The sequence below is a fragment of the Malus domestica genome, chromosome 11, assembly GCF_042453785.1.
Source record: "Malus domestica chromosome 11, GDT2T_hap1".
In the NCBI taxonomy this organism is placed as follows: Eukaryota; Viridiplantae; Streptophyta; class Magnoliopsida; order Rosales; family Rosaceae; genus Malus; species Malus domestica.
This window is the reverse complement of record NC_091671.1, coordinates 4,548,643-4,569,089: the sequence shown is the minus strand read 5'-3', so window position 1 is coordinate 4,569,089 and position 20,447 is coordinate 4,548,643. Positions and strand designations below refer to the sequence as shown.

Below are 20,447 nucleotides of genomic sequence, written 5' to 3'. Positions count from 1 at the left end.
ACGATAAGTTCTTTTTTCGGTTTTGTTCGAGATTTGAACATATGAATTGTTTTAACAAAATAGAGTTTGAATATCGCTACAAAAAAGTAATGGACAAAAATGTGACCCAAACCAATTTTAAAAACTAACAAAAAAATAAAAATATTATTGGCTGCCAATAATAGGGTGCCTAGTGTTAGCATAGTCCGGTCTAGCCCAACTAATCCATGGGCTGAAATGGTAGCCAGGTAAATTTGGACCTTTCAGGACTAATAATTGAGTTGGGCTAGATCTGACCCATTTTACGGGCCTATTAACAAACCCACGACCACGAGGGAAAGAAAAAGAAAAAAGAAATAGTAGAATGGTTTGTCGAGAGGTGTCTCATAATTCAAAAGTTGGGACCATTGATCCTCCTGGTCCCGATTGTTTTCTGTTTTTCTTGGTATGTACGAAAATTAATTCGATTTTTTACATGTAAGGAGTAATTGCCGTTTTAACATACTAACTGAAGTTTAATACGTGTGTGTAAACTTTTATGTTTGTGGTTTTAGTAACATGTTTATGTATATCAGTACGTGTAAAACTGCGACTTGCACAATTTACAAACAAGTATGAATGACTTCTTACAATCTCATTTGATATCTTGGGGTTGGATAAAATGGATAAACAACTACATTCAAAGTATGTTGAAAGTATACATAAATAATTTTTCAAATCGAGAGGATTTGACATGAAGGAAAAACTAATCTTACAATTTTGGGGATGAAAATAATGTTTGTCTGTCGGGACTTATTTTCATATCTCTGTCTTGAGCTAATGTCACTTGTCACAAAGTCACTTTGTTCCTATTTCATTGTCTCTATCATTTAATATCCCAATGCTCACACATTCATTTTACTCTTCACGTATTAGTCGATATCATGTTAGTTGTTAGGTCTTTTCTTAAATGTAACTTTAGGGTTTATGTCACATATGTATATATGAAATTCATCACTCTTCTTCTTTGAAGAAAGTTGAGTTTTACCATAAAATCAATTGGGCGATATGGGGAGCAATTCAATTACTTATAAGCAAATGCAACGTCCCTCCTCTTATCAATTTGGGCTTCATTCTCAATATGCCCTCCATATGTGGTGAATTTTCGAGTCTAACATGTGGACAACACAACTCGGGTGACGTGGAGCACGTGTGACCATTGTTCTTCACACGTAAAACAACCTGCTCTAACATTGTGAAGAAAGTTAGGTTCCTCCATAAAACCAATTGACAATATAGAAAATAACTCAACTACTTATAAGCACATGCAAAGTTTTTTCTTTTATCAATTGAAGATTTATTCTAAACATTTTCTCTTGTAATATATGAGGTTCAGTTTCAATCCATATCTATCAATTACACGCTTGCGGTCCCTAGTGTGTAAAGAAGAGATTGAAGCATTAGTCTAAACCAAGGACGAGAAGAAAATAATCGCCAATACCGAGCCCAAATTCTTACCGTTAACGTTAGTCTATTGTGAGCTCCTCCACAAACATAAACTGTAAGAAATAACTCATGAAACGTGAGCAACTGAACATATTTATATTGGATTGACATTGTATCAGTATTATAATTATATTGGATTGACATGATATCCTATAGTATAAACTCATAGGTTATCCATGCTGTTTACTATTTTATATTAGGTACGTAGATTAGATATTATCGTATAACAATATTTCAATATCATACAATAATTTTTTAAACGTTTAAATACTGAAAACAATTATGCCATAACTAGCAGCCAGTGGTTATCCAGCCTTAGCTTTGAGAGCCTGCGGGCCTTGTGGAAATTAAGCACTTTGGAAAAGGCGTGGAATATCATCATTTGTAAAGCAAGAAATTATGGGAAGATATACAGCACTTAGTAGACAGATGGGTCTTAGCTGTTACTAGAATCATGATTAATGTTGGCTGCTTTAGGTAAACAAAAGGAGGAGGATCCAGATGAGATAAAATGTAAAAGAAGGGGACAACAACGCATTTGGGGTATATATATATATATGCAGGAGCCTGAAAGCATCAAATAAATCAAGCTCTAATTATATTCTTCATTGTTTATGGTAAAGAGTAAAAACGATATCGTATCATATATTCTATGTATAAATAATATAGAAATTAGACTCCTTCAAGCTTAAGATGCACTACCTAATCACAGCGATCATTGCTTGGTGTTTGCAAGATATCACCATGCATAAACAGTGAACTAATTGGACTGTGCCAAGTAATACAAACCAAACAATTAACCCTAGTTAGGGCTAAATATAAAACTCTTTGCATAAAAGTGTTTCTCCTTGTTAGAACTTAACTTTTCACTAGTTATAGCAATGAAGAGCTTCTTCTTTTGTTTTTTTTTTGTTTTTGTAAAACGAAAGATTTGTTAAATTTAAGAGTTAAGGGTTTCGAATCCACACCATAGTGCGAGGACAATACTCCTCTCCACTACTGTGTTAGAGGGCCATTTGCTAATTATATATTCATTTTACTTGTAACATGTTGCTTTCGTACTAAATTTTTCTAGTATTGGACCCCAATTTCAACCTTCGATGTAGACCATAACATTCAGCTCTTTTAAGAGTGAGAGCCATACACACACACACGAGTCAGTGAGAGAGAGAGAGAGAGAGAGAGAGAGAGAGAGAGAGAGAGAGAGAGAGAGGGAGAGGGAGAGGGAGGGAGGAGCTAGCTGTTTCATTCTTGATGGGGAATTACAAGTTCAGATTTTCAGACATGATCCCAAATGCTTGGTTTTACAAGCTCAAAGACATGAGCAGCACCAGAAACAAAAACCACAACACCTCCCAGCACCATCATCACTCCACCGATCAGAAGAAATCAACCTCAAATAAATTCTCACCACCCCAAAAATCCCACCTATCTCAAACAAGAAGATACTCCTATTACTTCTCTACACAACCCAACATAGAAAACAAGTTCTCCAATTCACCTATCCACCCAAAAGCCTCAGACACACATTTTCCCGAAAACCCCAGAAGAATATCCACCAGAAGATCCGAAAGAAAAGCTGTTTACAAGCCTTCTCCTAACAAATCTGTCTCAAAGTCCTCATCAAATTGCAACTGTCATGCTCAGATTAATTCGGTTTGGACTGATGAGCGCCACAGAAATATTCGGTCTCCCGATTACTTTGGCTCTTCTAGTGAGAGTTCTAGTGAGCCTGACTTTCACGAATTAATCCCATCAGAATTTGAATGTGACCTGAAATTTCCTGACATGAAAAATGAAGGCTCAACAAGAAAAATCCATGATCAGAAGCTTGATGGGTTTGATTCTGATCTGATCTCAGAGGTAGAGCTTCCTCCAATTTTAACAAAGCCACTGAAATTTGATGAGGCCACCAAGTTCAAGAGAAGTTCATCAAAAGTGAAGGAAATACAAGGACAAAGGTCTCTCACTGTCAAAATTGTCAAGGAGGAAAGCATTAGGAAGGGTAACCAAAGGAAAGTTGCCCGGAATTCGGTTCGAAAGTCTTCTGCCAGTTCAACTGGCATAAGACTTAGAGGCAACTCTCCAAGACTTGGAAGCAAGAAGAAAGCTCAGCCATGTGGTAGAAAGAGTGTGCCATCATCACCATCGTCGTGCTTGAAGTCGAAGAACAGGCACCTTTCAGAGAGTTTTGCGGTTGTGAAGTCCTCAGTTGATCCACAGAGGGACTTCAGAGATTCAATGATGGAGATGATTGTGGAGAACAATATCAGGGCAGCTAAGGATTTGGAAGACCTTCTTGCTTGCTATCTCTCACTCAACTCAAAGGAATATCATGAACTCATTGTCAAGGCCTTTGAGCAAATCTGGTTTGACATGGCTCGCATCAAAATGTAACATTTTTTACTGTCTTAGATTGTTAAATGCCAATGCATGTATATAATCTTAATTTAAATTACGATGGCTACTTTCTGACTTCTGGGTTTCTAAGAAAATATCTTGATACCTCAAAAAAGCTGCATGCATGTACTGCTTGTTGAAAGAACTGGATTCACTGATTTTTTTTAGCAAGGTAATATTTAACTATATCCACACATACTTTTTTGCTCATCCTTTATTAATTTTTATGATTTGATCTTCTTAACCTTATGACGTGGATTGTTCTGTTTTGCATGTTTAGACATTTAGGTTTGATTTTAGAGGTGTTATGTTTCATGTCGCTTCCTCTTTTCTTTGTTTTTTTATTTTTTTATTTTTTGTTTCTAGAAGGGTAAGGATTATGTTTCCCATTCTTTTTTATGTATTTTTTTATCCTTCTTTCTTGTATTATAAGAGGTTAGGTTTATGTTTCCTTAATAGGTGTACATCTTTTTTTGTTATTAATAAAATTTATCAAGATTTTCTAAAAAAAAAATAAAAAATGAGGCTCTTATATAGGCCACAATTTTGTGTTCCCTTATCGTCTATATAGTGCCCACCAAATTCACAACAAAGAGACACTAATATGCAAAAAAAATTGAACTAATAACTAATTTTTTACAAAACAAAAAGTGGATCAAAGTAGATTGGTTTTTTTTTTTCATTCACTTGGATGGTGCCTCTCTCATCCGATGGTTCTTCCTACTAAGATCCTACAAAAGGTAGAGCACAAATTCTGCTTTGGGGAATATCTTAAGGAGAACCGCTTGCGCCGGCACATTACTACTAAGAACGGCGCCACGCGTCCTTCCCATGCTGTGTGACAACGGCGCTACCTCAAAACAAAGGGGCCACCCACCCTTTCCCCGTCTTCTCACTCCCTAAGGAATGAAAGGCCACATCTAGCTCTGTCCACAATTTACTAGACTATTAATTGTTTCAATTTAACTACAGTGTTTTGACATAATGTTAAAGTTGAATGTCCGAACGTCATGAAAAATGGTAGGCCTTACCATGTCAAAAGAGTATAAACATGTATTCCTGTTTGAGGGCTTTGGCTTGGCTCTTGTCTGGATAATTTTGAGAAAGATTGCTGTTCCCCCAGGTTTTGTTTCTGGAAACAAGCTCAACTAGTTGGTACTAGATCATGAGTTGCAGTAGTGTAATCCAAAGGAAAGAAACTGTACAAAAGCACAGAAGCCAGATGAGAAAACTTTGCTGTATATATTATTTTGTACATATTAAAAAATTGAACTAAATGAAAGTCTTAAACAATGTGGTTGTCATGGAACTGTATATCTGCATAGACTATCTTGCCATGTAACAGGTTAAATATATCATCATGCTAAAACCTCTTTCTATGTATTTATTAATAATTAATATATTATAACACATGACAACCCGTTAATCGAACAATACCCACTATTCAACTTCTTACGTGATAGAGAAGTCTGGTTGAAGTTTTCTGTCTTCTGGGGTTATTAGAATCTCTTCTCCATAAGAATAAAGGTTAAAGGGCGACTTCAAAGAACTTGTATATTTAGATACACATATATTCATACTAAGTAGCAATTTTAAATTAATAGTTTAATGACGTAATATGTAGATAGAGTACCAATGTTCTACGTTGTCACAACGCACAAGACTTGTGATAGCTAGGGTTTCCACATGACTACATGCCATTCCACGTACCGCGGGCAATGCAAGAGTGATGCAGACCACCAGTTACTGCTCATTAAGTTGCAATTGTGTGGCAGCTCCCTATGGCCTATATATGAATGGTTTAGGTGGAAATGGCAAAAGGACTCATCATTCCGAATGCATTTGACTTGTTGATTTTGACACACAATTAAGCATATAGTACGAGGGTTGATATAAATTCAACCTAATTTCCGTAGATTTGGGGTTACTGTGCTGTTTTCTTGATGACAGAGGAGATCAAGGTCGAGGACTACGGGAAGAGATCCCCTTCCACCAAAACCACACAATCAATTAATCTGGATCCTTGAAATTTGATTCAACGGCTACAAACAGGGTCTATTTAAAACTTATAATAATTTTAGCCGTTGAATCAAATTTCAAGGGTCCGGATTAATTGATTGTGTGGCTTTGGTGTGAGAGATCCGGAGGAGATCTCTTCCCGATGACTACGGACTCTGCCCAAAACATAACAACCGTCATCGTTTCATAGTGATAATAGGTTGATATTTAAGGGTGTAATCAGGTAATTTAGAACCACCAATGTTTCACCAAAGACTGAATTATTATGAATCTTGGAAATAAATACATAGCTTCATAGTTAAAAAAAAGAAAATGTTTATATTTTGTTTGTAAAAAAGGTATATATTTATAAAAGATAATACTAAGGAGATCAAATTTATAAATCAAATAATATAGTGGTTGATGATTGAATTATTACTTAAGTGTTGATTAACATACATATTTCCTCTTGGTTACGCATTATTTGGTCTGCAAATTTAATTTAAAAATTTGATCTCTTTAGCGTTATCAATTTATAAAAGTAAATTTCTTATCCGTGCTTGTATGGTGAATTTCTCACTTACCTTCTCACTTCTTTGCATGCCATATGTACTCCACTAGCACTTAAACCTAAAATATAACCATGTCAAAGTCCCACTATTTTTATTCCTTTGTTAATATAAGGGAATGTCGTTATAGGATTCATATAGTCAACCTCACTTAGTAAGAAAAGGCTTTGTTGTTGTTGTTGTTGTTAATATAAGGAATTTTTTTTGAAATGTCGTATGAACTTATACTTTTTTTTTAATTTGTCACATGAACTAAATTTTAAAGCAATTTGTTATATCAATTTTCTGAAATCATTAATTTGTCATCTCACCTTTTTCATCCAAAAGAAATCATGTACAATGCACATGACTTGTGTTCAGGGTTATTTCGGACTTTTGAGACCTTTTCATAGATATGGGGTGGGAATAAATTAGTTTAGGACTTTTGACCTCATATTTACAAGTTCTCTACTTTTCTTTTGTACAAACAAAAAACATTTGGCTGGTAAAAAGAACATGTCGGGTTTGTTTCAAAAACTTATTGTTAACTACTAAAAAAGACATTAGGTTCACTAACATGAATTTAACTAATTCCAAGTTTTGAGAATTCAACGTGGCCATTCATGTCTATTAAAAAAAATGGAGCTAAAATGTCTAAAATAACTTTGAAATTTTAGAAATAATCTTGAAGGGGAGTGGGGAGTTGAAACGTCCAAAATAACCTTGTAAATAAGTGTGCAATCTACGTAGCTTATTTTGGATGGAAAGAATAACAGAGTTAAAGTGAGATGACAAATTAATTATTTTGGAAAATTGATATGACAAATTGCTTAAAAAAGATGTATAAGTTCATATGACATTTAGGATAATTAAATGTTTAGCTTTGCTTGCTAGTGTAACACACGTAGTAATAGTATGAATAAAAGTGAGAAGGTTTAAATGAGAAGGCAAGTGAGAATGTTGTTAGCACTCACTTTGGGTAATACTAGAATGAAATCGAATTATTAACCTAGCATAACCTAAAGAGCATTTTCGGAAGAAGAATGTAGCTACCTTCCTCATTTGCCTTTCCCTATCTACCTTTTTCATTCATCACTTGACAATGTATTCTACTAACAAACTAAAGTACATAATTCATGCTTTTAAGGTCGAAAATTAGAATTTACACTTTTAATGCATTAATTATGTAATTTAATTTGTTAGTGAAATACACATGTCAAGTGATGAGTGAAAAAAATAAATAGGGGAAGGCAAAGAAAAAGTAGATAGCATTCCTCTTTTTGGAAAACTAGTCGACCCACATATGAAGTCATTAGATTGCTAATCACTCTTAAGCTAGCTACGAGCGAGAAAATAACTTTGTCAAATATTGGTTCTCTCTATTTGGGTCTGGCTACAATGCTACGTTCAACTTACTCGTGCGAATTCTATACAAAATTTCACCCATGTAAAGATTCATTAAGGGAAACTTTAACAAAAAACTCTCGGTACTGTTTACTTTAACGAAAAACTACATTTTTACATTAAAAAGTCAATTATGATACTATTCACTTTACTTTTTATTTTGTCCTTATCGTTAAAACTCAAAGTTTTTAAGTCATTTTCATTAATTTTCCTTTCATTAAATCATATGCAAGATTTAACTCGTAGTTTTACAATACAACCACTCAGTAATACGTACTTTAAGAAAGAAGGTATTTCTAACAATTGCGACTGTGCAGTATGACAAGCAAACTTTACATGACGAGATAACGAATTTGGACACATCGTAACATGCAAGAGGACGAAGGAACAAAGAAGTACCAGATTTGAAAACTGAGCAAAAAAAAATCCAATCAGGACCACAAAAAATTCAGGAAGGAAGTCTCATTAGAGGACCGTCATAATCATCTCCGGGAATGAATCCCATGATCTCACGCTTGATCGACCCTTTTTCAAAAAGTAGATTGCTCTTTGGCCTTTGTTACTTTCAACTCAAACAATTTCTAGTATTTTTTATTTTAATATTAGAAGACGTTTTAAGTTTAAATTTTTTACTCCTAATAACTCGTTGAAGAAAAAGTATTGGCTAAATATTTCTTTTTCGTATTGTAAGAGTTCATTTCATAGGATTCACTAAAAACATGATATGGGGCGGTAAGTATATGATGATTTATCAAACAATTACAGCATGCTGTTGCTACCTAATCCTCTCATCACTACAACTCATTGCCTACTCCAATTGGGTCCCTAATTATAGTTGCATGAAAAAGATCTTAATCATGTAATTTTGGAATGGAGTTAATTATAAGGGCATGGCCTTATTTTACATGGGACCAATCATTACAATATTTGAAAGGATGGTCTTATCCACACACTTACTTTTATATCTCACACACCCCTCTTAGCATTCAACCGTTGCACTTGCATCGAATGAATTAAAGAAAATCAATGGATAAAAACTAACAAATGTATGTGAATTGGCATGAAGTTAGCAAAATTTTTGGAGTACAATGTATGGCATGCATTGATGAATTCAAATGCTAGATGTATGTTCAATTATTCAAAAGAATTAAACAGATAGACACGAACCATCTAAAAGATAATATTATACGCATTGATGTATGGTAGAAGGACTCGTGAGTTAGAACATGATCAAACTCTTATTCATCAAACCCACAAAAAATGTGCAATCCAGGATTCCCGGGTAAAGACTGTTTGGATTTTGCATATGTCAACAAGTCTACAGCCTTCACGTATCCAAAATTGGCAAAACACATCCATCAAGAAACATTTCCTAAACCTGCTACCTTACCAAACCCTATCTTCAATAATTCAACATTATGGATACAAGTAATTTGTGTAAGTTCCCGTCCAAACAACCCGTACCTAAAACATATCAATCTTTGTGTTTACTATGAATTAGATAATACTGGCAGGGACTACTCATACCAAAAACACATCAGTCTCTGTGTTCACCATCATCTTATAATGCAAAATGGCATATTTGGCACTTGCAGCCTGCTAGCTGTAAAGGTTAGGACTGAGTTCCTTCCAAACGATAAAAACTTACCTACATCGGGATACTAGTTGTGGCAATATCGCAAACCCATCATGTATTGTCATGCACTTTACTTTTCCTTACATCCCTCAAAACTCCATTTTAGAACACCTGATCTAGACCCAACTGTTGTAGTACTATAGGTGACGAAATTCTGTGTATATAGTTTGATTCGTTAAGTGTGTTTTATTAACGTTAATCAGTTGTCAAGACTAAACTAAATAGGATTTATTTTATGGCAAACACTAAAAGAAAAGGGCATCAACACATTTAAGAACCTAACACTAGCCATTTATCCTGATATCGAAGACATTATGGAAGCATAATTACAATCTGTCTGCACAAAATTTTTTACAACATACAAGTCACTAGATTCTTGAAGTGGTCCACAAATTCATTCGTATAACTTTGTCCTTGCTTGTGGCTTGACAACTATTCCCGCCATATCAGGAGCAATCAAGACAGTAAACTGTCATTTCTTGCATCTCCAGATTGGGAAATAAAATTTCCACTCCTCCCTTAGTGAGTTTACTGCTCATGAGAAATGTAAAAAGGAACTGGCGTAATTTACCATTCTCATTTCTTGTGGTTCTTGTATAACAAAACAAACAGCACCTAATGGGTTCTACAACTTCTTTGAAACCTCACAAGGCGCTTGAAACCCAATAGTTTCCACAGCTCCCACCGTCTTAAACAAGCGCTTCCTATTCACCTCTTCAACCACAGACCGGTGTAGTAGTTGGCTTCTTGTGTCTCCTAATGACCTATTCCTCATCAATTTTCGGCTATCCATGATCCTTTTATCCTTGGAACCAGATGCTAGAAAAGCTTTGCATCTCTCGAAATATTTTTTCGCTATAGACTTCCCAGCATTGCGTGTTTCTTCGGGACAAAACCTTGTGGACTTGTGACATTTTGATATGGGATGTTTGTCTCCTCCTGCGGGGAACATCTTAGTCCCATGCTCATTGGCAGAAATGAAACTTACGTTGGGAGATGTTACCGAATGTGATGAGCTTTGTGAGCTGGTCTCGTCAAGCAAATCATCTGCAACTACAATCATTTGCAATTAAAATGTAAGACTCAAAATCTTAAGACGGGGCTTTGCTTAATCCCCATGTCAGTATTTTTAGCAGGAAAATGCAGCCCTAAAGGCCTGGCCTATAAAACTTTGTTAGAAATGCATCATATATGTACGTGGATCAGACTTCAGGAGTAGCACACAACAATAGTCAACCGGCCCACACTCAAAACACCCATCCCAATGTTCAAGCCTTCATCCAACTAGATTTAGTCGCGGTTTAGACATATTCTGATATGCCCAAAATCAGCCTCAGCTGGAGGGCATATCTATTGCAAAGTTGAGCCTTTGCAGGTGTTACTTATGAACCCGAGCTCATAATCAACATATTATCATGTGATTTATGTTCTGGTCAGTTCGGTAAAGTTTCTTGACATATTTATAGACTCCAGATTAAATCCTTTATTCACCAAGGATGTGTTATAAGAAATGGAACAGGACTGCAACTAGCCCCCTTGATCTCTAATGGACTACAACTAGCCTCCATAGGCAATGTCCTTCTAGGAAAGACTAGCATACAGAAAAAGACGGCTAAAGTCAAGCCATTAGGCTTTTAAGTTCAAGGAGTAAAAGGCCCAAAAATAATAGTGAGTAGTCACAGTTCAAATTAACTTAGTGAGTTCTATGAATCATACCTTGGAGCAAATCACAGCCATTTGTCATTCCATTAATGCCACGAGAATTGATCAAGCCAGATAATGACGAGCGAGATGATGAGTAGGAGTGAGAGTTAGAAGGACGGTGAGGTCCATCTTTGTCATCATCTTGATACTTAAATGAGTGGTAGGCTTCAGGTTTCCAATCTGGTACCAGAGCAGATATCTCCCCTTCAATCATATTAGCAATTTCAAATGGCTCCCAATCAGTGATCTCCAATTCCTTGACCATTTCCGTTGCAACATCAAATGGTGTATCGTTTAATACGTCAAAAGGAAAATATATGTTCCTAAGAGAACCTGCATGAGAAAACAGTTGAAGAAACGTTCACCATTTGAATCTCTAGTTCACTTGAGCGACAACAACAGCCAGAGGAAGTTAAATAGTACCGTCTTTATCAGCGATCTGAACTTTGAGAAAGATGGTATCATCTTCAGAATTTAGCTTCCCCGTGATTGTCATGTCAGTCCTGGTTGGATGATCACTCAATTGCAGCTTCTCCATTTCTTTGTCGTTTAAAAATGGCTTTGGGCGTCCAAGCTTTCCCAAAGGCAATGATTCATCTTTACCACAGTCGAGAAATGGATCAAGCAATAATTCTTTAGCTGATAATCTCTTTGAAGCATTTACCAAGCATTTGCCAACAAATCGCTGTGCTTCCAAGTCTTCAATCCGGTAGAATGCTCCTGGAAGCTTCCCCTGAAGAAAAACAGTAGCAAGGGGTAAGGTTCTGTTCACTGATACCTATTAATCTTGACTACGAAACTTCACCTTACCGCTGTCACTTTCTTGTAGATTTGTGCAGCGTTGACACACTCACTATATGGGTATTCAGATGTAAGCATCTCTAATACACACATGCCAAATGAATAGACATCGACTAGTTCGTTGTAATCTTCGTCATATAGTTCTGGTGCCATGAACTCTGGAGTGCCTAAAAGTATAGAGACAGATAATTATCTTCCAGTGGAAATAAGTGCCAGAATTTATGTGCTAATAATGGAGATAAACGAGTACCTATAACACTGTGAGCAGATTGGGAACCACGGAGAATTGCTGCAAGCCCTAAATCACCAATTTTGACTTGCCCAAGGTGCCCATTAGCAAAGATGTTGTCACACTTAAGATCTCTATGGATCACTGGAGGATCATGTCCATGCAGATATACAAGACCCCGAAGGATCTGGCGGGCCCAGTTCTTTATGGCTCGGATGTCTACCTGATTATATTTCTTCCTATACCTGCATATGAAAGATAGAGTAGTTTATCAATACATTGAGTCAAATGCATTGAATAAGGAATCCTATTTCATGCTTAAGAATTAGTATCAAGGACAACGGTTCCCAATCTGTTGATCACATTGTCCTTCTCATTAACATAGATTTAACGAAGAGACGACTTTGGAGAGAAGAGGCTACAATTAGGGTCTATTGTTACATTTTCTCCATTTTCCAGTGTTTTACCTAGTTCAAAAGATATGCAAGTTGAGGAACTAGAGTTAGCAATACTGGAGTTGGAAAGAAGATTACTCTCTTAGTGTCCCCGATGTGAACATTTCAGTAATGAAGTTAAAAGTTCTGTGCTCAATGTCGATCCAGGAGGTGTAGAACCGAATTATGGAGTCGTGGTTGAGGGTGCTTAGGAGGTGAACTTCTGAGTAGAGCCGTTGCAAATCCTCTGGTGAGCGAAGAACTTGATTAAGTTTTACCTGATTCCATGCCACCTCCATCCCAAGCAGCTCATCAATTGCCTTGTACACTGTTTTCATTGCTCCTTTGCCAAGAACTTCTTCAAACTAACACAAAGAAAATGCTATTGTCACTTCAAAAAGCAATCGAAAATATCATTTCCGTTTATTTATTTCCATACATAAACCAGAACAAATTAATTGACTCAACATTCTATTAATTTCCATTGACTATTATTATCACTGAAATTTTCAACATATGGTTAATTACTCTTGAATCTATAATTAACCATATGCTCAGGAGTCAGGAACTGACTTTTAGTTAAAGAGTACTATTCGGAGAATAATCGGATTTGAAGTTCTCACTCTAATAGTATTACAAGGTTGTCCCTTAAGAGATAATATAGATAGCATAAGCACAACTGAATAAAACTTCGACCAAGATGCTTGCTGGCCAAGAAATCCTTTTGATTTTGTTTTAGGGGAGTGCTATTCACACACCTCATTTTACTTCCAACACACCCTTGTTAATTTTTGTCCATTGATCTTGTTCAGTTCTTTCGATCAGACGGCTGGAAATTAAGAGGAGTGTGTAAGGGGTAAAAGTTGGTGTGTGGATAGCACCACGCTTGTTTTACATCTAAACTAATGAGGCACCAAATTAAACAATCAAATTTATTTCCCAAAATTTCTCAACTCCTAACATAATTGAAAACCAATATTATTTAAGAGAAGATTTAGCATCTTGTATTAAATTAACAATCTTTCTTTACACCAACTGTCATAAAAAAATAAATTAAAATAAATAAATAAATAAAAAACTAGGGAACTAATGGGTTAGAGTTCAAGGTCATCGGGATCACCCGGATGGCGATTACTCCAGCTTAAACTAAAGTACTTAATGATGAATTAGACAATGACTCACCCACTAAACAAGATTGACCAAATAAACTATTCCATCCTTCAAAACTATCTAAATTCTATAACCAGACTTAATGTTATTCTACTTGTGTATAAGAACATACATGGATGCATGCATGCATACATATACACACACACATACAATACAATATTGATCACCTACTCATGAGTCATGGCGAGCAAGAAATCCATGCTAACCAACCATTTGATCAAACTCAAATATCTGATGATCTGAGATTCCAAAGTTTAAGCATTTCCATGGTTTTTCAGATAGTTCTCAAAATTCATTTAATTAAATAATTTCAAGAAACAAATAGTAACCAACTTTAATATATATACAAAATAAATAAATTTAAAAAAAAAAATGTATAAGCAAGTAGTACACTTTGAGCCACCACAAAAACAATCAATTCCGGCAACTGGGTAACGTCCATAATTTCAAAAAAAAAATAATAATAATAATGGTGAAATGCATATTAGTATTACATACCCGACCATATCTCGCAGTAGGATCCATTTCAACATAGCCAGTCTTATCTGCCATCGACATGTTCGAGGATTCCAGCTACTGACTTCCCAAGCAAACGTTGTTTCTTTTGCTTGATGAACAAACCAGAGAGCAGGTGATTACTAGAAACAAATTAAAGGTTGCTAAAAATTATCAAAAGGGTGTGGTGGGAAAATTAAATGAGAAATTTGGGAAATCAAATCCGAGGCTTTCCCTCGTGGTTTTCATAAGAGAAGACACCAAACAAGAGCCAGAAGAGCCTCGAGTAGTCAATCCTCAGCATAATCCAACCCATACCCACTACCACGGCGCGAGAGACCCCCTCGTACTTGTTGGCAACCATTTGGGACTTGGGTTTTAAAAAGATGTCAAATTTCAGAGGCAAATGGAAAGAAAGTTTGAAACTTGGAAAGGGAGAGTTGTGTTTGTTTGGGGAATTGAGGAGTAGGGAATGGTTGGTGGGTTTTTGGGAGGGGCAGTTTGAGAAATTGTCAAAAGTTTTGAAGAATCAAAGAGATTGTGGTGTAGTGGAAGATGGGGTACGAAACTTGAAGAATCTGTGGCTACACTTTGTTAGTACCATTTGTGGGAAAGGGGAGGAATCCAAATTGTAAAAGCACTTTTGTGGGATGTTGCTGTTGTTGTTTGTGGGCAAAGCAATTGAGTTTTCAAGTGAAGGGAGAGAAGTAAAAGCTGTAAATATAGAACAGGGAAACCGAACAGGAAGAGATGTATAAGTGTGGTCCCCGTGTGACGAGAGGTGGTGGTGGTGGTGGCGGCAACTCCATAGGGACTGTTTGGGTTGTTTTTATTGCGTCAAATGCTTTGGCTTTTTTGCATTTGTAGTTTGAAATTCTGTTGGTAATGTTACATGCATGGCTGTCAATGTTTTACACGGCTCGTTAATTTGACACAAAATAATACAAAAATAACGAGTTTTAGGTTAACATGTTAAATAGTCGGGTGGTTATTGGATAACCCGTTGACATGTCGGGTGGCTATCATCATTCGTTAAGAACCTAATGAGATATCATTTGTCAAATTCCAACATTAAGCGTGAGAATTTTTTGCATGACCTATTAATCTAACATGAAACGACATGACTAAGTAAAGAATCGAATCATTATTAAATCACTTGTTAAGATAACAAATTTGACACAACATGACCCGTGACATCACACAAATACCACAGCCAAGCTAAGCTTACATGCATGTATGATGATGTATCATTATTGTATAGTTGACACGAAACTACTGGAAGTTCTTTTATAAAAAATTAAAAAAATTAAAAAAATTAAAAATTAAAAAAATTAAAAAAATTAAAAATAAAAAAAAAAAGAATAAAAAACAATACATATAAATAAGATCTATGCAAGATATTTGTATCTTAAGTTGTTAAGCGTATTTTTTTATGCATTCAAAGTCATAGATTTGATTGCGCACATGTGTTTAGCTTAAATGTAGGCAAAGCACGGTTTGTTTAGCGCTTGTCAAGGTACGCTCACTGCTAAACAAATCTGACGGTCTTGGTAATCTTAATAATTTTTTTTTTTTACTTATTGAATTGGCCACAGAGGCGAAGCAATTAATGGATCACGAAGCTCCCATGTCCATTCTAACATTTTTGGTTTTTTAATCAAAATGGTATATATGATTTGCATAACTCATCATTTTAGTCTTTGAGAATTGAAATCAATAAAAAAGGTTCTTGAATTTATCCAACATCAATCATTTTATCATTCCATAAAAAAATATATTAAATAGGGACCAAAATGATAAAAACACTATCAATTTAATAAACAATGGGCCAAATGATTTGAAATCTCATGGACCAAAGTGAGGAGTTTTGCAAATCTTAAAGACCATTTTGGCTAAAAAAGTTTAGTGTTATGCTTATGATTTTTAACATTTTTCGTAAGCTCAAGCTCCCAATCCGACATTTTTACTTTAATTTCTTACATCAAGTTTGATTTGAGGTGAGTGGCTCTTATCGAGTTTAGACAATTTATTGCTTGTGAGCTTTGAGTAAGACTTTGGTCTAGAGATCACTGGATGGAGAGAAAAAGAAAGTCATAGAGGCTTGAGGTTTAGGTTTAAGACAGAGAATGATGAAGACAACAACATACCAAAACCAAATAACATTGGTTGGTTGCTTATCACATGCAAAATAAATTTTATAAATAAGGAGAGAGTTTCAGATTGAGACATTAAGCCCTTCTTAAACTAAAATTTTAATTTGGCCACTGATTCGCTATAGCCTTATATAACTCATGATTTTTATCAGGTTTGTATAGTTTAACAAAAATCATTATAAAAATCATTTTGAAGTGAGTTAAGACAGTTCCATTAGGTATCTTTGGCATGCAGACGGGACGGGACGGAACGGAACGGAACGGGACGGGACAGAACGAAGAGGGAGTAAAGATGCCCTTGGATGGAAACAAGGAGGAAGAAGAAGGAGACGGAGATATTATAATTTTGTGTTCCACAAATGTGGAACAAGTCGTTCCAGAAGGTGAGGCGGAACGAAAATTCACCCAAAATTCATCCCGTGGAACAGCGCGTTCCACCCGTTTTAGGCGCACCAAACGTGGGACGGAACGCCTCGTCCCACTCTGTTCCGTCCCGTCCTACGTACCAAACGGTACCTATTGCACACGCCAAAGATCTTGTGAATACTGTTCACCAAAAAAAAAATCTTGTGAATACCTCAATTTTGCGAGGATTCTTAAAGTTCATGTTGGAGACCCGAAAGTAATTTTATTGTTTTTATGATTACATTTTAAAGGCAAACGGCATTTTACTATAGTAGTAAAAAGTAATAATGTTTATAGTCTTGGTACTGGTTTGATCTCACTTATTCTACCTCCCTTTCCTGACGTTTAATAAGTTAGCATGAGTCAAGCCACTAAGAGCCTAGAGTGGTTTCGGCCCATTCTGTGTACTGTGTAAGAAATTTTTGATAGTCTCAAGTCTGCAATTGTAGAACCTTGAGACAAGAAGAAGAAAATACATTGAAGAATTTAAGTCGATAGACATGTATCTTATATTTGTCTAACAATTTTGTTTGTAGTTGCTTTCTAATCAACTATTATTTCTAAAGCAATCTAATCAACTATTATTTCTAAAGCAATCTAATCAACTATTATTTGATGCTCTTCACTTTATCTTTCATTTTTTTGTCAAATAAATTAGATTTTCTTGTATTTTAGTGACGTATAATTTAATTTGGTTTGAAAATTTCATCTCCGGCTGTGTTAATCCACTGAGGGCTCCTCCCACCTCATTTTTCCAATTATTTAGTAGTGGGTTGGCAAATCAATCGCTATCTCACTTGTCTTTTCATGCATTTTCAATTTTTCATTGGGTCCCCCCACTGCCTATTATATTCTTATCCTCTCTTTCTCAATGATTTTTTTCTTTATATTTGTCCCCATTTCTCTCCAGATCTTTATATCCGATACTAATGCATCAGAAAATTCAGATAACTTATTTTAAATTTTACAATTCTTATTAATCAATTTTACCGGTTCATACTCACATAAATTAAAGATCCGAATTTCTTCCTCTTCGGTTTAACAACCCAAATCTCTTAGTTCTTAAAGATTTGAAGAGGATCTCAATTCAATATATAACTGTTTGTGTCTGTCTCAGATAAATTATAAATGCTGCATGAAGTCTGTGAAATTTATAACCAGAATTTTTATACCTTATAGAAAATAAAATTTAATTTGGTTGAGCATACCAGTCTTGCATGCAGACGTGCCATCTTGCGCCTCGCGGTCCGTAATTTGCAATGCATTACAAAATACTTGTTTTATAGAACTAACTAACAGTTTAAAACCTGAAAACCCTAGTTTGCGTTTGGACGAACTCATCCAAAAGAGGACAGGTAAGATTGGGGAAGCTTGTTGCTGTGGGTTGTAGTGTACAAATTAGCAAACAACAATAATGTCATAATTAAAATAAATAAATGTTTCATTTTGTGGTTTTATAATGCATGTCTGATCAGTAACTCAGCACACTTTTTTTTTTTCTAATAAAACAAGATACTTGATAATATCGTACACAGTCCGTTAAGTATTTGAATTATAAGTTTAATGAGATTGGGTTAAAACTGATAGAGTCACTAATATATCGTTAAATAAAGAGTTAGTTCAACGTCATATTCTATGCAATAAATTACAATCATAAAAGACTTGCGGATAAAACTTACAAGATAAATATATGAAAACCCTAGTATGCGTTTGGACTAATTCAGACAGGTGAGAATGGGGAAGACATGTTGTAGGTTGTAGTGTACAAATTAACAAAGAACAAATGGTATCATAGTTTAAATGGATAAACTTTCGCTTATGTGGTTTACACAGCACACCGTTTTCTTTCTTTTTTATAATGAAACAAGTCATGACTTGTACGTTCATGCACTACGAACGGGAAAACAGTCAAACACAATGATTGTTTCACATATATATATATATATATATATATACATATATATGGTTATATATTATAGTGCGGGTAATTATAGTTAAGTATTATTATATAGGCAGCTCTGTACCCATTGATTAATTTGGCATGTAAATCTTTACGTGCGTAAATAACAACAAAAAGTAGGATGAACAGGTACAAAAAATTACAGTTTTATACCTACCTTTGTTTTACTGTATTATTTCCTGATATCTCTCGATGTTTATCTGTTTTTCGAGTAGTTTGGTACGAAAAACCGTGGCTCTAATACTGTAGGAAGACTTGGATGTCATACGTCTTCGTACGAGTGCTACACTTGCACGGGAATATATATATACGACCTAATGACATGCAAAAGTTCCTCCTAATCCCTCAAATCACATATCGATCATATTTTAGAATATATAAATAACCTTGATAGAGAGATTTGTCTTTTATTATACGTGATAACTAATAGTAAATCGACACAAATAGATTTTTTTATGGTTAGCTTACCTTTCTCGTATTACGACCTTCTACGTGAATTAATTAAAGATGCGTACACGAACGTCATGATCTGCCTAATCGTCAAATAGTAAAACATATTGAGTTAATTAATCCGCCCACATTTTGCTTGGTCCGCAGAGCTTGAACCTGAACTTGTGGAAATTAGCAAGAGGTTTTTGGCTCGAAAGATTTATTGTGACGTTGAAGGAAGGAGGCAGGCAACTGAAATGAAATGGACAGATCACATGAATTCAGCCAATTTTTATACAGTTGAAGTAATTTAAGCATTGTCTTTGTATAATAATTAATAATTTAATTAAGAATAATCATTGTGAGGAGAAGGCAATTTAGATGCTCTTTTTTGAAAATCATCATTTCCACCAAATTCACATAATCAAAGAATTTGGATTTTTAAAATTTGTTAAAAAAATGAAAATTCATTAAAAGTTATAATAACTTTATCCATTAAGTCAAATTTTAAAATTTCAAATTCATTGATTATGTGAATTTGATATAAAAATCTAGAGAACATCTCTTTCCCACCTTCTTTACTTAATTAGTGCCGCCCAAGTACGACTTTATTGGTTTCTTCCCTAAAATCCGTTGCCACGTTGGAATATGACTAGACAAAACTATCCTTTTCATTATTTATTTTTCTGAAAAATCAAAGGGCAAAAGGTCAGAGATAAATCTCTTTCTCATGAACAAAAAAGTAAAAAAATGGATGCACCAGCCGGGAATCGAACCCGGGTCTGTACTGTGGCAGGGTACTATTCTACCACTAGACCACTGGTGCCTTCTTGGTCAGTTGCCTGAGAAATACGTAATTAATGTGAATGCCTAATTGAAGGTGCAACCCCAAGAATGTAATTGTAGTAGAAAACTTGCTACGTTCAATGTGCGTTGCATGAAGAAATGAATAAATATTGCCCAACATGAAGGTAGAAGAATTACTTAATTCTCACAAAAACGTAAAACGATGTCAGGTGAGAGTTTCTTTTATCTCTAATCACTTATAATTTTCTGCTAAAACAAAAATCATTCACTTTGACCCTCTAATCCAATTGAATTGTGGCACCAAACGAGCCCTTACGTGCGACAACTTGTTCATCTTAAGCATAAGGTTCCTGCATGGTAACCTTTGTAGAATTCTTGTGTTTTTTTAGTACAACGATGTTCTAATTGAT

At 35.2% G+C, this 20,447-nt stretch overlaps 2 protein-coding genes and 1 non-coding gene across 4 annotated transcripts; 1 reads left to right on the top strand and 2 right to left on the bottom strand.

The window, feature by feature from the left end:
• The first annotated feature begins 2,642 nt into the window (after positions 1-2,642).
• On the top strand, positions 2,643-3,939 carry LOC103447277 (transcription repressor OFP4-like). Its single transcript, XM_008386455.3, has one exon. It carries the CDS (start codon positions 2,719-2,721, stop codon positions 3,859-3,861), a length of 1,143 nt encoding a protein of 380 aa, XP_008384677.2. The 5' UTR covers positions 2,643-2,718; the 3' UTR covers positions 3,862-3,939.
• Positions 3,940-9,719: 5,780 nt separating this feature from the next.
• On the bottom strand, positions 9,720-14,989 carry LOC103447274 (probable serine/threonine-protein kinase WNK4). 2 transcript variants are annotated; one of them, XM_029088133.2, is made up of 7 exons: positions 14,287-14,989; positions 12,718-12,983; positions 12,206-12,429; positions 11,965-12,122; positions 11,578-11,887; positions 11,167-11,487; positions 9,720-10,503 (listed from the first exon to the last, which is right to left on the bottom strand). In XM_029088133.2, exons 1-7 carry the CDS (start codon positions 14,344-14,346, stop codon positions 10,076-10,078), a joined length of 1,767 nt encoding a protein of 588 aa, XP_028943966.1. In that variant the 5' UTR covers positions 14,347-14,989; the 3' UTR covers positions 9,720-10,075. The 2 variants fall into 2 exon arrangements, with proteins under 2 accessions (XP_028943966.1, XP_028943967.1); XM_029088134.2 differs by having other exon boundaries at positions 9,720-10,497; positions 14,287-14,974.
• Positions 14,990-19,985: 4,996 nt separating this feature from the next.
• On the bottom strand, positions 19,986-20,056 carry TRNAG-GCC (transfer RNA glycine (anticodon GCC)). The gene has a single exon. It is a non-coding gene; the product is annotated as a tRNA-Gly (tRNA).
• Positions 20,057-20,447: the final 391 nt, after the last annotated feature.

Excerpts from the sequence above, each read along its gene's own strand:
- LOC103447274 (XM_029088133.2), bottom strand. The coding sequence starts at position 14,346 with ATGTCGATGGCAGATAAGACTGGCTATGTTGAAATGGATCCTACTGCG. Across the intron at positions 12,123-12,205 it reads ATCTGCTCACAGTGTTATAG|GCACTCCAGAGTTCATGGCA; the intron begins GTACTCGTTTAT and ends CTATACTTTTAG. Across the intron at positions 11,488-11,577 it reads TCAGATCGCTGATAAAGACG|GTTCTCTTAGGAACATATAT; the intron begins GTACTATTTAAC and ends TTTCTCATGCAG.
- LOC103447277 (XM_008386455.3), top strand. The coding sequence starts at position 2,719 with ATGGGGAATTACAAGTTCAGATTTTCAGACATGATCCCAAATGCTTGG.